At 41.4% G+C, this 12,674-nt stretch overlaps 1 protein-coding gene across 6 annotated transcripts in view; it reads left to right on the top strand.

Moving 5' to 3' along the window:
* LOC144722332 (uncharacterized) overlaps positions 1 to 12,236 on the top strand; it is a 31,671-nt gene extending 19,435 nt beyond the window's left edge. For all 6 annotated transcript variants that reach the window (XM_078600510.1, XM_078600512.1, XM_078600511.1 and 3 more), the window contains 7 exons: positions 1,510 to 1,623; positions 1,880 to 1,994; positions 3,335 to 3,575; positions 3,715 to 3,856; positions 4,008 to 4,097; positions 8,080 to 8,275; positions 10,221 to 12,236. In XM_078600510.1, coding sequence (XP_078456636.1) covers positions 1,510 to 1,623; positions 1,880 to 1,994; positions 3,335 to 3,575; positions 3,715 to 3,856; positions 4,008 to 4,097; positions 8,080 to 8,275; positions 10,221 to 11,725 — 2,403 coding nt within the window. In that variant the 3' untranslated portion in view covers positions 11,726 to 12,236. The remainder of the gene's footprint in view (positions 1 to 1,509; positions 1,624 to 1,879; positions 1,995 to 3,334; positions 3,576 to 3,714; positions 3,857 to 4,007; positions 4,098 to 8,079; positions 8,276 to 10,220) is intronic.
* Positions 12,237 to 12,674: the final 438 nt, after the last annotated feature.

The raw sequence follows: 12,674 nt of genomic DNA, 5'->3' as shown, positions 1-12,674 counted from the left end.
AGTTGGGATTTCAACTTATAACCTTACGATTGTGAGTTGTGTCTTCTAAACAAACCACGCAAAATAGGTAACACATTTATCGGGACTAATATGTGAAGTCAATGAGGATTGATAATGTTAAACCTTACTACATTGCTACATAATAGATTGTGATATTACACACCCGATCATAAACAGACTTTCTTATTTTCGTTGATAAAGTGACAGAACCCATTCTTGCATAACAATAACATTGAAAAAGTTATTCCATACATGAGCTGGTGTTAATGGTTCCTTATGAAAGTGAAGGCTGGAAATCTATTAATGATTTTGTATACCTTGTGTTAAGCTGAGGACACATTAACGAAATGTGAAACATTGCTTATAGAAGGTTATCTCGAGGGTGTTTTTTGATGGGCTGTAGTCTTCTTTGTGACTTTTGGTCTTTTGGCTTCATGTTGAAAGAGACAGCTGCTCTTTGTGCACACGATATCCATTCCAAACACAGTAGAGGTGACTCGGTAGCTTTAGAGTAGTGTGCCCATCTTTTGCAGTGCAACATTTGCTGGTTTGAACCCTCCAGCAGTGTTTTGTTGCAGGCAAATAATCGAAAATCATGCCGTCCTTTACAGTATACATGAATCATGCAGTTGTGTTTGCTTGCTTGGGGGTAGTGTACATCCATGCATTACATTTCACAAGGAAAAGGCTACTCTCGTAGACAAAACAACCACCCTTTGGACTGTGATGGATAAACACTCCTAGCTGAAACGTAACACAAGCTCTTTAAAAAAAACGATGCTATGTAGCCGAGTGACATTGCTCTGTTTACAATTAGTGAAATAATCCCTTGATTTAAAATATCCCACGGAGTTGCATGAGGGATAAACTTAGTCATAGTTCTTTACTTGAATCGATTTCACCTCGATCTATGTGGGCAACTACATCAAACTGAGGAATAATCGTCAGAAACATACATACTTTTTTCCAAAATAATATCTCAGGCAAGTTTTAGCCGATGGTGATGGAGGCTTGTGTGTTTGTGTGAAGAGCGTCACAGTGGTTTGCATGCTGCTCAGCAATCGGTGACATTGCGTTATGTTCCTAAAGATACACATGGGAAGCAAATTTTCTCTAGACCTGTCCTGGGCCTTGCATAGTTTGACAGAGCTCTAAATTAGTACCGAGGGTGATTTTTGACTGCTCCTCCGAGGGAATCGAGGAAAATGGGCTGTGGTGTTGGTCACACTTCTGTTTTGTGCCCTGACGATTTTGGGCAGTCACCAGCATTAATTGTCCCAACTAGCTGTAAGCCTTCAGCAGGGGTGGTATTGTCTTTTCCAATTCAAAAGGTAATTTGGGTAATGCAATACATGCAATTTTTATTGCAAAAGTAGAAGTGTGACTACATCAACAGTACAGTTGTTGCTAATGTAACCATTGGAAATTTGCAAAGGATTTGGAACTGGAAGCTTAGTGGTAAGCATTATTTTTACATGAATTATGTTTTTTCTTGTTGTGTGTATGCAGACACTAGAAATGATTGAAAAGGAGCAAAGAGAAATCGAGAGAAGACCAATTACCAAGATAACTCACAAGGGAGAAATTGAAATAGAGGAATCTACTCTGCAAACTGCTGTTGAGGTCATTCTCAATATCCCACAAGCATAGGTGTAATTTGTGTAAACTGAGGATTTGCATTTAAATGAATTCCTTATTTAAATAAGTATAGCGCTATGTTACTGTTTTAATTCAGAGTAAAGGTAGCCTTCATACGGCATATAATTGATTATGTACATTTAGCTATGGTGGCGATTGAACACATTTAAATGCCCCTTAAAAATGTGCCGATGGAATAAAAGCAAAACAAAGTGGCTTATACATTGACTTTATTTTACAGGAGTCTACTGACAGCGAATCCACACTGACTGAAGAAACTGAAACAAAAGTGCATGTTGATACCACTGAGCAGCATAAACTTCACCTTTTTGACCTTAATTGTAAAATATGCACAGGTAAGTTCTCAGTGTATTTGTGGTTTACATGTGACCTCCAAAAATGTTTAATTTCTATATATTTTTTTACCCTCAAACGTATCGAGATTGTGCTATCGGCATCATATCATAAGATGTAAAATCAAATTGGATATCTGCAGAGCAATGCAACCCTTTGTGTCAAAGAACAGACCATTGAAGTGGATATCACAGAGCTACTTCTGAGATACTGTCTAGTTACCTTTGGTCCACACATAGAGGGCAGGATTTCTCACTTGCTCAGCAGATGAATGATGTCTGTTGCGTGACATTCCAATCATTTTTTTTTATTATCAGTCCTGGAATTTAGGCAAATTAAGGGCGGAACCAATGTTAATGTGATGGGTTTTTTGTGCAGTCTTAGATGACCGCACTAAGAATTTCAGCTCTCTATACTAAATCAATTTTAATCACAAACGCCTGCCTAGATTTGAACCCAGGGTCTCAACGATGCCAGCTCAGCACCCTGGCCTTTGAGCCACCCGGCCACCTCATGAAACCATGATTAATAGTCACAATGTATATTTGTATAATGTACATTTATGATAATTGGTTTTTTACCCTTCTATCTGGCAACAAAACTGACACCTTTTTACAAGGAGTCATGTTTGCATAGACCGCAATACCTGCAGTCATAATACAAACAAAAGAACATAACTGATAATGTGCACTGTCCTTGAAGTTGATTGGTCCACACCCGAGACAGCTTTCCTTAGAGCCTAGTCTCACATGAGGTTCCCATAGTGAATGTACATTTAAATTGTATGTTAAGATACAATTTAAGTATGTTGGTGCGTGACAGTGATCACATTTTGTGTAAATATATATTTGAATCATTTATAAAAATGTAAGTACAGGGTTATAGAAACACTGTAGCATTACATTTTCTTATTTAAGTTAGGCCACTCGGTATGGTTTCGCACACCAAATATGGTGTATGCTTAGGCCCTTCAGTGGCTGTTTGTTTCTAAGTTATTAAGTTAATCTAAAAGACAATTTTATAATGATGGCCTTTTTTAGTGTGCTGTCACTGATGCCCAGTTTGAGACCATCAGCACGCAGCACTTAATAATAAATACAAATTCACAGCTTTGTTTACGTAGCATTTTCACACGAACAGTCAGCTAAATCTACAGTGATATTCTTAAGGAGGGTTGGTGAAGTAAAACGGGATATAATACAACTGAACAGATTTTAACCTGAGATGTGTCTGAAAGCAGTAAACATTAAAGTTGGAAGTACATACATCTTGTACGAAGTAAATTTAAAGAAAAGTAAAGCATAAGTACATGAATTGGAATGTCTTTCCTTCCCTTCTACAGGTAAAGTAGCACCGCCTGTTGAGGAACCGTCAGCCAAAAAAGTGAAAGTCGCCACATCTGTTATACTGGCAACTAAGAAAGCTGCCGCAGAGTTTGAATCAGCCGCTGTGACTGCACCTGGTCCATCTAAAGCAGATGCTGGAACCGCCAAGTCAGCAGTTAGTGTGTCTGCTTCATCAAGCGTGAATGCCAACCTGGAGGAACAGCAAACCAAGTCCCCAGTGTCTGTTCTAGCTGTCAGGTACATTGCATGGGAGCACGATTACAACAGGCGTATATGTACCTGAAAAACACACTACATATGCTCATTGTAAATAAATTAAGAGCCGTTGCAGAGCCACTGGATTATATTTGCGTTTAAAAATGTGTACATTTGATAGGTCGGCAGAGCAGTCAGCAGGTGATTGCAGGGCCTATTCCTTCTTGGATGACATCTGGAAGGGCTTTGTCAACATGCAGAATGTGGCCAAGTTTGCCACAAAGGTGTTTGCAGTGTCCGGATCTTGTGACCACATGGCAGAGGTAACTGTCGGCTCATGTATGGAGACAAAAACCATTAAAATACAATATGTGGAATGCATTTGCTTTTGTCTATATCATATCAAATATTGTTACAGCAATGAAGTCATTTTTATTCTGGTAAGGATTCTTATTACATAATATATATTTTTAGGACCTTCCGGACACAATTGAAGTTGGTGGCAGGATAGCCCCAAAGGTCGTCTGGGATTACCTTGAAAAAGTAAAGGCTACAGTGACTAAGGTAATCCATTTTCATGATTTATTTTTCAAGTCAAAAGGCAAAGTATTTCACAATGCTTATAAAAAACAATAAATGGGGCAGTGATAATTTCCTTGTGTGACCAAAATCCCAAATTTCCATGACGGCTTGATTTCTCCATAGCATGCCGACTGTTGACTTCCCACCGATATGTTTCCTTTTTTACCCAGAGGAATGATGGGCTAATTCAATTGCAAGAGAAACACTGCCGCAGAGTGCTTCTCATGCTTCATATGTACATGGAAACACTGCGGGTGTTTTAACCGTTAAATAGACGCCGTCTGCTTCACCGTGGATGTTAAAGATCCCAATAAGTTATTCGAACAAGTGTATACCATAAAAAAATACTTGCAAATTACTAATGGATGAAGCCACACGTGCAACATCACCCCTCCTGGCAGACTGTGCCCGTCTGTCTTGTGTTTCAAGAATGGTGGGAATACCAAATGCAATAAATTATTAAATGCCCAAAATAAGGCAAACTTTCAATGAAGTAAAGACGTGGCTAAAGTTGAAACCATGAAAACATTTAGTCTTACAAGAGAGATGCCAGATTAATTGGTCGTCATAATAGAAAATATTTCCATAGTAGGAACATTCCTGTAATATACTGTTTTCATGGTAAGGGTTTATCGATCACAGATTTGTGTTTGGTGCCAAAAACCCCTGGGCTGTAAAGTTACCAGGATATGGGGGACTTTTGGTTATTATCTCCCCTTGCATGGATTATCTCTCGGTGCTTCATTTTCTGACAAGTAAAAACATTCCTTAAATCCCTACCCATTTCAAGACTCCTCTGAGAACGAATATTTAGATTTGAGACTCCTGAGTAAATATAGTACATTACGATACTACATCAGAAATGTTGTGCTTCCAATACAGCTTTTATTTTTTAAAACATGATTTCTATTACTGATGAAATATCGGGCAACATTCATATGAACCTTACTAGACCTTCGCTCCGCAGACTCAGGTTTGCATTATAGTATAGCCTCATTCCACCATTTTCTGTTTATGAGCTCTAATTATTACCTCTACCGAGCTACATCCCACACCCCCTCTGGCAACAAGTGGAGTGCACATGGTCATGCAACAGCCGTAGATGCCCCCCCCCCACAACAGTGGCAGAAGAGTGGTTATTGCGGCGCATCTGGTGCAATTAATGTATGCTATACACATATCCTGTGTAGAGGGAAACGCAACAATTTTGCCATCACACTCGTGGGACGGTGGATTGAGATTCTGGGCAGGATATAAACTGAAATTGTCCCTATCTCTGGTCTGCCTATCTCTAGTGTGTTTATTCCATACACTCAATACATGCATACACAGACGTACACACATACATAGCCTGCATAGACTGTTTGGGGTAGCAGCTTTTTGCGAGCACATAATGAAAATGTAACGGTTTGTTACGTGCACAAATTTCACGAAACGGACATTGTTTGAGCGCAGACTTGGCGGCCCAGAGCATAACTTATTTATTATTTGTATGACGGTCTGAACAAGTGTGGCGCCTTTCAGCCCAATTCTGAAGGTAGGGGGAGTTTGAATGATTCGCATGTGGAGAAAGCTCCAGATGATAGGAGCAGCCATGAACAAACACCACTTGGCCAAGACAATCCTGGTTCTGAGGACGATCAGCAAATCTTGGGACATTCTCTGTAGAACATGGCGCCTCTCTGGTCAGGTTTAAGGAGAGCGAAGAGATGTGAAGAGTGAAATGGCACACAAGGTGGTGGTCTGGCGAGCACCATGGCCAAATCCATTTTAATCCCCAATCCTAATGTTTACAAATGCACCAAATATTAATTTAAGGCTGAGTCATCCTAAGGGAGTGCCAGGACCATTAAGGATATCACTCACCACTAACAATTCGGGTCACAAGGTTTTTTTGCAGTGCACAGCTCCCCATACACTCGCAAAGACCAACATGCATTTTCACGCAAGTGCACACACACAGCAGCAACATTAACAGCCTCATTACCAGCAGCAGCAGCAAAAAACCACATCAACAGCAGTGGTGGGTCTCGTGGGGAGACTGGCCCCTGCCATGAGAATGTATAATTTCTACTGCTGATTCACGACCACCTATTTAGATGAGCACCACATGTGCACAGGTACATGCACATACCTACACAGGTGTGTGTTTCATCAATCTTAGCCTGATGGTTGGCCCATGGGTATGGGTGGGGCTTGTGTCTTGATAAAATGAAGCAGCAATGGCACCTTTCCATCACTCCACTCCTAAAATTGGATTGTCAAGCAACATGCGAATAAGCCCTCCCACCAAATTCCGTGGGCTAGGGGGGGGGCAACCCACCACAATCATGAAGAGTAAAAATATGCCTTGGCAGGCAGTTTCCTGGTTGCAGAACTACCAGACCTATTTTTTCATGTGGTGAAAGTTTCAGCGTGGTATTTTCTCTCATTAAGTGGGGTTTATTTTACTTCAATCTTTTGGACACATTTTTCTTGAATGATAATACACTGCCTGTCACGTGTCAAAGAGTAAATTATTTAATTGTTGAGGCCATGTAAGAGCATACTGATATAAATGGGTGTTTTACAGGTAGGAACAATGTTCCACACTGCCCACCGGAGATTTTTTGTCTGTCTGATTGTCTGTCCTGCATAAATATATATACTATAAACAGCTCTTTGATTGGTGGAGACCTACTGTCGGGTATGGAGAGGGGAGGTGCCGAAGGGAGGAGGGTCAGGGGAGGGGCCTAAGGATATGGGGGGGGAGTCACGGGAGAGGCCTGAGGGAGGGGGGGTCAGAGGAGGGGCCTAAAGGAGGGGGGGTAAGGGGAGGGGCCTAATCAAGGGGGAGGGGTCAATTGTTAAGGGGGCTGGCTACCTGGCTGGCTGCCTGGCTACCTCAAGTCAAGTTATCTTTTATACAGGTAGGAACAACAGGTTCCACACTGCCCACCAGGGATTATTTGTCTGTCTCTTGCATATTTGTCTGTCGTGCACGAATGCGCTGTCCAACCAAGTTCCTACCTGCCCACTCCGAAGGAACGTGTTTACAGAACAAAAGTGTTAATATATCATGCTTGTCACATGCATGCATGAATATGTAGCCTTCTTAGCTTTGACCTAAATGTCATTGGCTTTCAGAATCTGAAGCATGCATACATTTAGCCTTGTCAGCATTGGCATTGATGTAATCTGCCTTCAGAATCAATATTTAGTATCGGATTGATCAAAATATTCCTTGCTTGGCACAACATAATGTAGTTATAGTCAACTTATTTTATTTCTTGAGGAAGTGTCTTTTCACATTGCGAGACCCTTTGTCAAATACATTTCATCTCGTATATTCATTGTACATCACATATCCATTGTCTCACATTGTTGGAATATATAGTTGGATATTTATCTTCTGGTTTTTCTGTGCATAGCCGGTTTTTCAGCCCTTTTGTATGTCCACTGATGGGTGAATGACCCGCCCAAGTTCACTTGACCTGCTTGATGCCAAAATGTGTTTCGCTCTCATTCCTTTTAAGTGGGTGTATAATACCAAATGTAATACATTACAACTTCAAACTATTAGATTACATTTTTTTTATTCCTGTCTGCAATCAATATGTAGCTTTTTGTAATTGTAACTTCGACTACACATTCTTTATGCCAAAATTAGAATCATTGTGTATTACACATGCAGAATATTAAACTTCTCATTAGTCATTTGCAAGGTTGTATTGTGTCTTAATAGTGCAGCAGAATTCTGGGAATTCAGCACTTAATCCTGTCACGTATATTGTCAAACATTTAGGAGTTAGATTTTGATTTAAAGCTTTCGTGACTGCAGGGATTCATATTCTTGGTTCTTTCATTAAAGTCACGTAGAAGGGAAATAATAAAATAAAACAAATAAAATTTACATGACTTTACCGAAAGAACCAAGAATATTTAGGAGTTAGTTTCAATTTTGTCCGTTCTTTGTTTTTGCCAGGAGATCTGCTTGCTTCGCTTTTACCCAGCCACGGAGGAGGAGAAAGTGGGCTACGTGTCACTCTTCTCCTACTTCAGCAGCCGCAACCGCTTTGGCGTTGTCGCCAACAACTGCCAGTATGTGAAGGACATGTACCTCATCCCTTTGGGAGCATATGACGATGTGCCAGAGAACCTGCTGCCTTTGGACGGCCCAGGTGAGATGACGGTCAATGTTCGATGTGTTAATGTGACGACGCATGCTTGCAATCCAGCTCCGTGCAGGTGGGGTTAGTAGATCGTGCAAGTTTCATTATGCAGTGTGAAATATGCGGTAGATGTGATATGTCCACTTGGTGGCAGCAGAGAAAGGGGGTGGATACCTTTTCATGGAGATAGAATAAGCATTGTCCTGGAGTATTTCCATTTAAAATACCCAGACATTTTCATGGAGTCCTACATTCAAGACCCTCTTGAATTTTTTTTCATAATTCTTTTTTTTGGGGAGAAATGGAATTATCTGTATGATTTGGATTACCATTTATTACTTATCATATTACTTCTAGCATTTAAAATTACTGCCTGTATTGACCATTTTCATACGTCTATAATCATCATCATCAAACTTTTCTTCTCCATAGTATTCTTGTGCAGATGCAGTTGATTTGATGTCGATATGTGACCCTGCCTTATATCTCTCCTTTTGGTGATACCAGGGGTCGGCAACAACAATAACAGAATTTTTTTTAATCGGTAAAAAACTCTTGTCAAGGGCAACAATGCATGTGAATGCAAGACGGTCCTTAAATGAAGTCACGAAGCAGTCCGTCCTTAGAGCCACATGCAGCCTTGGAGCCACGGGTTGCCGACCCCTGGGTTATACTTTTGAGCATCCTCCCACTGTGCCACACCATCAGTATCCTTTTTCAAAGGACATTGCCTCTCACAGCAAAGTGTCTTTATCAAGCATATTTTTCCTAATGTCTTTTTATATATGTATACTCTTAGATATGAATTCAAAACCCGTCTGTCAAACGATTTTATTTGATGCATCTTGTCATCCTCGTCTGCATGGCTTTCAGGCTGTGATCTATTGTGTTTTGTAAAGTGACAATTTTATTGATCCATATGTCATACCTGGCAGTGTGCATTTTTATTTGCATTGGTCAGCATTGTAAAATACCAGCATGACTCGCAGGTGTGGCCAATGTAGTTAATATGATGATTAATAACGTACGTACAGTTTGCATTTAAACTACGGACATAAACCTGACAATGTCACTCAAAAAGACCCATAATTTGTTACGTACCTAACCGTGGTCTACTTTAGTGTAGATACAGAATTGGCAGTGGTAGCAATTGCTTGATTATATTTTTTTGTAGAACATTGGTTATGAAGTCAACCATATGAAATTTACATTGACAGCCCCTTTGTGAGTCCACTGCTGGGGAAAGGCCTTGCCAAGCCCTTTTTGTGGCACATTTTGGTTTTAACATTCTTCACACTGGTAAGTGTGGGTTGGTGGCCCAAAACCGGTTTAGATATCACCGCTGACGTTAGCCATGGTTTGGAATTGAACTCAGGGCAACTCAGTTTAAGCGCAGTTTACTAATAACTGTGTCACCGATCCACTCCACCATATATTAGTTTGACAATGTAAAAGCAATCAGTTCATTGTCATTGATTCTTTAATGGAATGTCCCATCATATTAAGGATATCTGTTACAATTATAATGCACACTATTATGAAAGATAGGTGAAGCTTTCGATCATTGATTGTCAATGCAATGTATGTATATATCTGTAATCGAGTTTTAGATGGACCAGACGTAATATCACCTGCGTAGAATCCAGCACCTTGGAGATGGGGTTGGTGGATCATACAAAGATTAATTGTCAAGTGCTATGGGACTGCCAGGTTATTGGATTAATAGATGGTCAAGAGATGAAAGTATGTCAAATGGGTTTTGTCACATGTGGATTTTTATTAGTATAATTGCACCTGCATAGGTGTTGTCCAAGTTCTTAACTTAACCTCTCACACACAAAAAAAGACTATTCTGTAAAAAAAAAAAAGTCTTGAATCAATGAGGTTTTCGTGCATTAACAAGGAATCGTTGTTTTCCTAACATACGTATCTTCTGAAATTCGTTCGTCTTCAGGATTGGAGCAGACGCGACCGAACATGCTTCTTGGGCTGGTGGTGCGGCAGAGATCAAAACGGAGGCTGCCAGGCGAGCATCCCTTTGACGCACCAATTCTTTATGACAAAGAGCACACGATTCTGAACAGTCCCGATGATAAGCAGAAGCAAGTGAGCTCTTTTGAAAATGAATACCACCACTCCATTCCAGAGAATGATAGCATCGGAAGATCAACTAAGTATTCAGAAGAACCAAGCAACTCCTCATTTGTTGAAGATGGCATATCACCACTGATATCGATGTATTCTGCAACGACGACAGGATTCTATGGGACAAGCGATTACACTACAAATTCTCTACCACTGCCTCCGTCTCCACCACCGTATGTTCCAGAAAATAATGTTGACCCAATTGTCCAGAATTTTGCAAATTTGGGTGAAACTGTCGAAGAAGAGCATAACACCGATGATGATGAAGCTTATGACCCTGAAGATGAAACACTTTTTACAGACAACACCCGGCGTTTTGGCCAAAGCTCAGGCATGCTGTCAGTACGAGACAAGCCTCCTGACATGTCCATGGACACCTTTCTTGATACCATTGTTCCACCGGCGAATGTCAGTCTCTCGGAACAACAGACAATTCTGGATAACCTCAAGAGACAGATTGCTGAGGAGAAGCGGAAGCTCGAGGAACAGGAGGCGAGTCTTCGACAAATGCCGCCACTGCCTCTCCCGCCTAACGCTGCGGAGAATGTGGAGAGTTTGTCCGTCCAGGTGAATAAAAGCAGGGACCCACGGCAGTCGGGGCTCGCTAAGCAACCGCAGCTGCTGAACAAAGCCGAGCCAAGTGCCGTGGCTTCTCACAGCTCGAGTGACGCTGTCTCAGACCAGCGATATGAGCCTGCAAACGAAGTTCCAACTGAAGTCAAGGGCAAAGGTGTGGCACCGAGTCTGCAAAGCTCGCACCTCTTGGCTAGTAGACATGACGCGGATCCAAAAAGGGATTGGAGAGACTCGAAACAACCGTCGAACTTGAGCCAGAGTGAGAAGCGGTCTGGTGCTGACAAACCTTCAGAGCCCTCCGGTTCGGGAAACTCCCACAGGAACTCGTCCAAGGAAAGAGAGCACCGGTCACGCCGCGATTCAAGCGAGTCGCGGTCACAGCAAGGGAGCCACCGGCGGTCAAGCGTCAACAGCGGCGACATGGGCGTCGAAGACCGTGATCGGCACGAGCAAAAGAACGCTCGGGCCAAGGGGGGGCACACGGAGCAGCGCTGGGACCGTGATCGCGAGCGCCAGCGCGGCTGGAGCGATGAGCGAGACCGGCGCCGGGGGTGGGACGGTAGCAGCGGCAGCGACAAAGACTGGGGCCGAGAGAGGGAGCGTGACAGAGACAGAGACTGGGAAAGAAGCTCCAGTGAGAGAAGCCGGAGTAACCGAGAACGGTCGTGGAACCGGGGCAGGGACTACGACAGCCGAGACGCGGGGAGGAGTCGAGACAGGGATAGGTCCAGACACTGAAGTGACCGACCGATAACCTGTGCGCTGACCCAATGGGGGGGGGGGAGAAAAAACTCACTTGAGACCAGGACACTGTTTTGAAGTCTTGCTGTTATGCTGACTGATGCATCTCAAGTCGAGCGGGCATCGGTCGCAGCAGGCTATCAAGAAATGCGTTATTTGATGAGAATATAGTTGGACTTGAAATGTTTTTGATGACTCGCACCACAGGCTGTATTTGTTGTACATACAATTCAGTATGATCTTTCACGTGTTCTGAGCTGTACAATTATTTTATGGTGTTCGTTGACACTTTTGATAAGCAAATCTATTACCAATTTTTCATCAGGAGTTTGCCGGCCTCAAAAAGTTTTGTTATAAACATCGGTAATTCAATACATTATCTTTGTTATTGCTTTTGCAGGTTGTTTTGTGAAATTCAAACTTATTGGATGTTGAAGAACCATGTCACACACATGTTAACTGATGTTTTGTTTGTAAAATATGTTTATTAAAAAAACATGTTTCTGTATTTTCTTAATTCTGAATTGCTTGTGACAAATTGAATGTGATTTTTTAAATATATATAATTAGAATTTTAAAATTAGAGTTGTTTTTGTGTTCTCCCTACTCATCTAGGAATCATCCACGCATCACATGTAAATTCAAGTCGTATCACTGTTGTTAAAGTTCAGCTTTAAAACTGTTGGCAATGATTGAACAAAAATATTAAGCCAACCTATAGCATATAAGAGAGATTATTTGTATTAATAATAGCTTAATTTAGATGACTTCAGGTTATAAGGTATACGTTAAAGTTTTGCCATTTTTATGTACTGTGTTATCACTTTCACAACAATGTTAAGATTCGTATTGCTAAAATGTAACATTGGCTGCAACGGTGAGGAAAACAACTTGAATTCGACATTGAAACTTTGAATATCGGTACGACTTTCACTTGCAGAGTCTT

This window comes from Lampetra planeri, chromosome 14, assembly GCF_965212315.1.
Source record: "Lampetra planeri chromosome 14, kcLamPlan1.2.h2, whole genome shotgun sequence".
Classification (NCBI taxonomy): domain Eukaryota; kingdom Metazoa; phylum Chordata; class Hyperoartia; order Petromyzontiformes; family Petromyzontidae; genus Lampetra; species Lampetra planeri.
The sequence above is the reverse complement of the archived record's forward strand: the minus strand, read 5'-3'. Positions and strand labels throughout refer to the sequence as shown.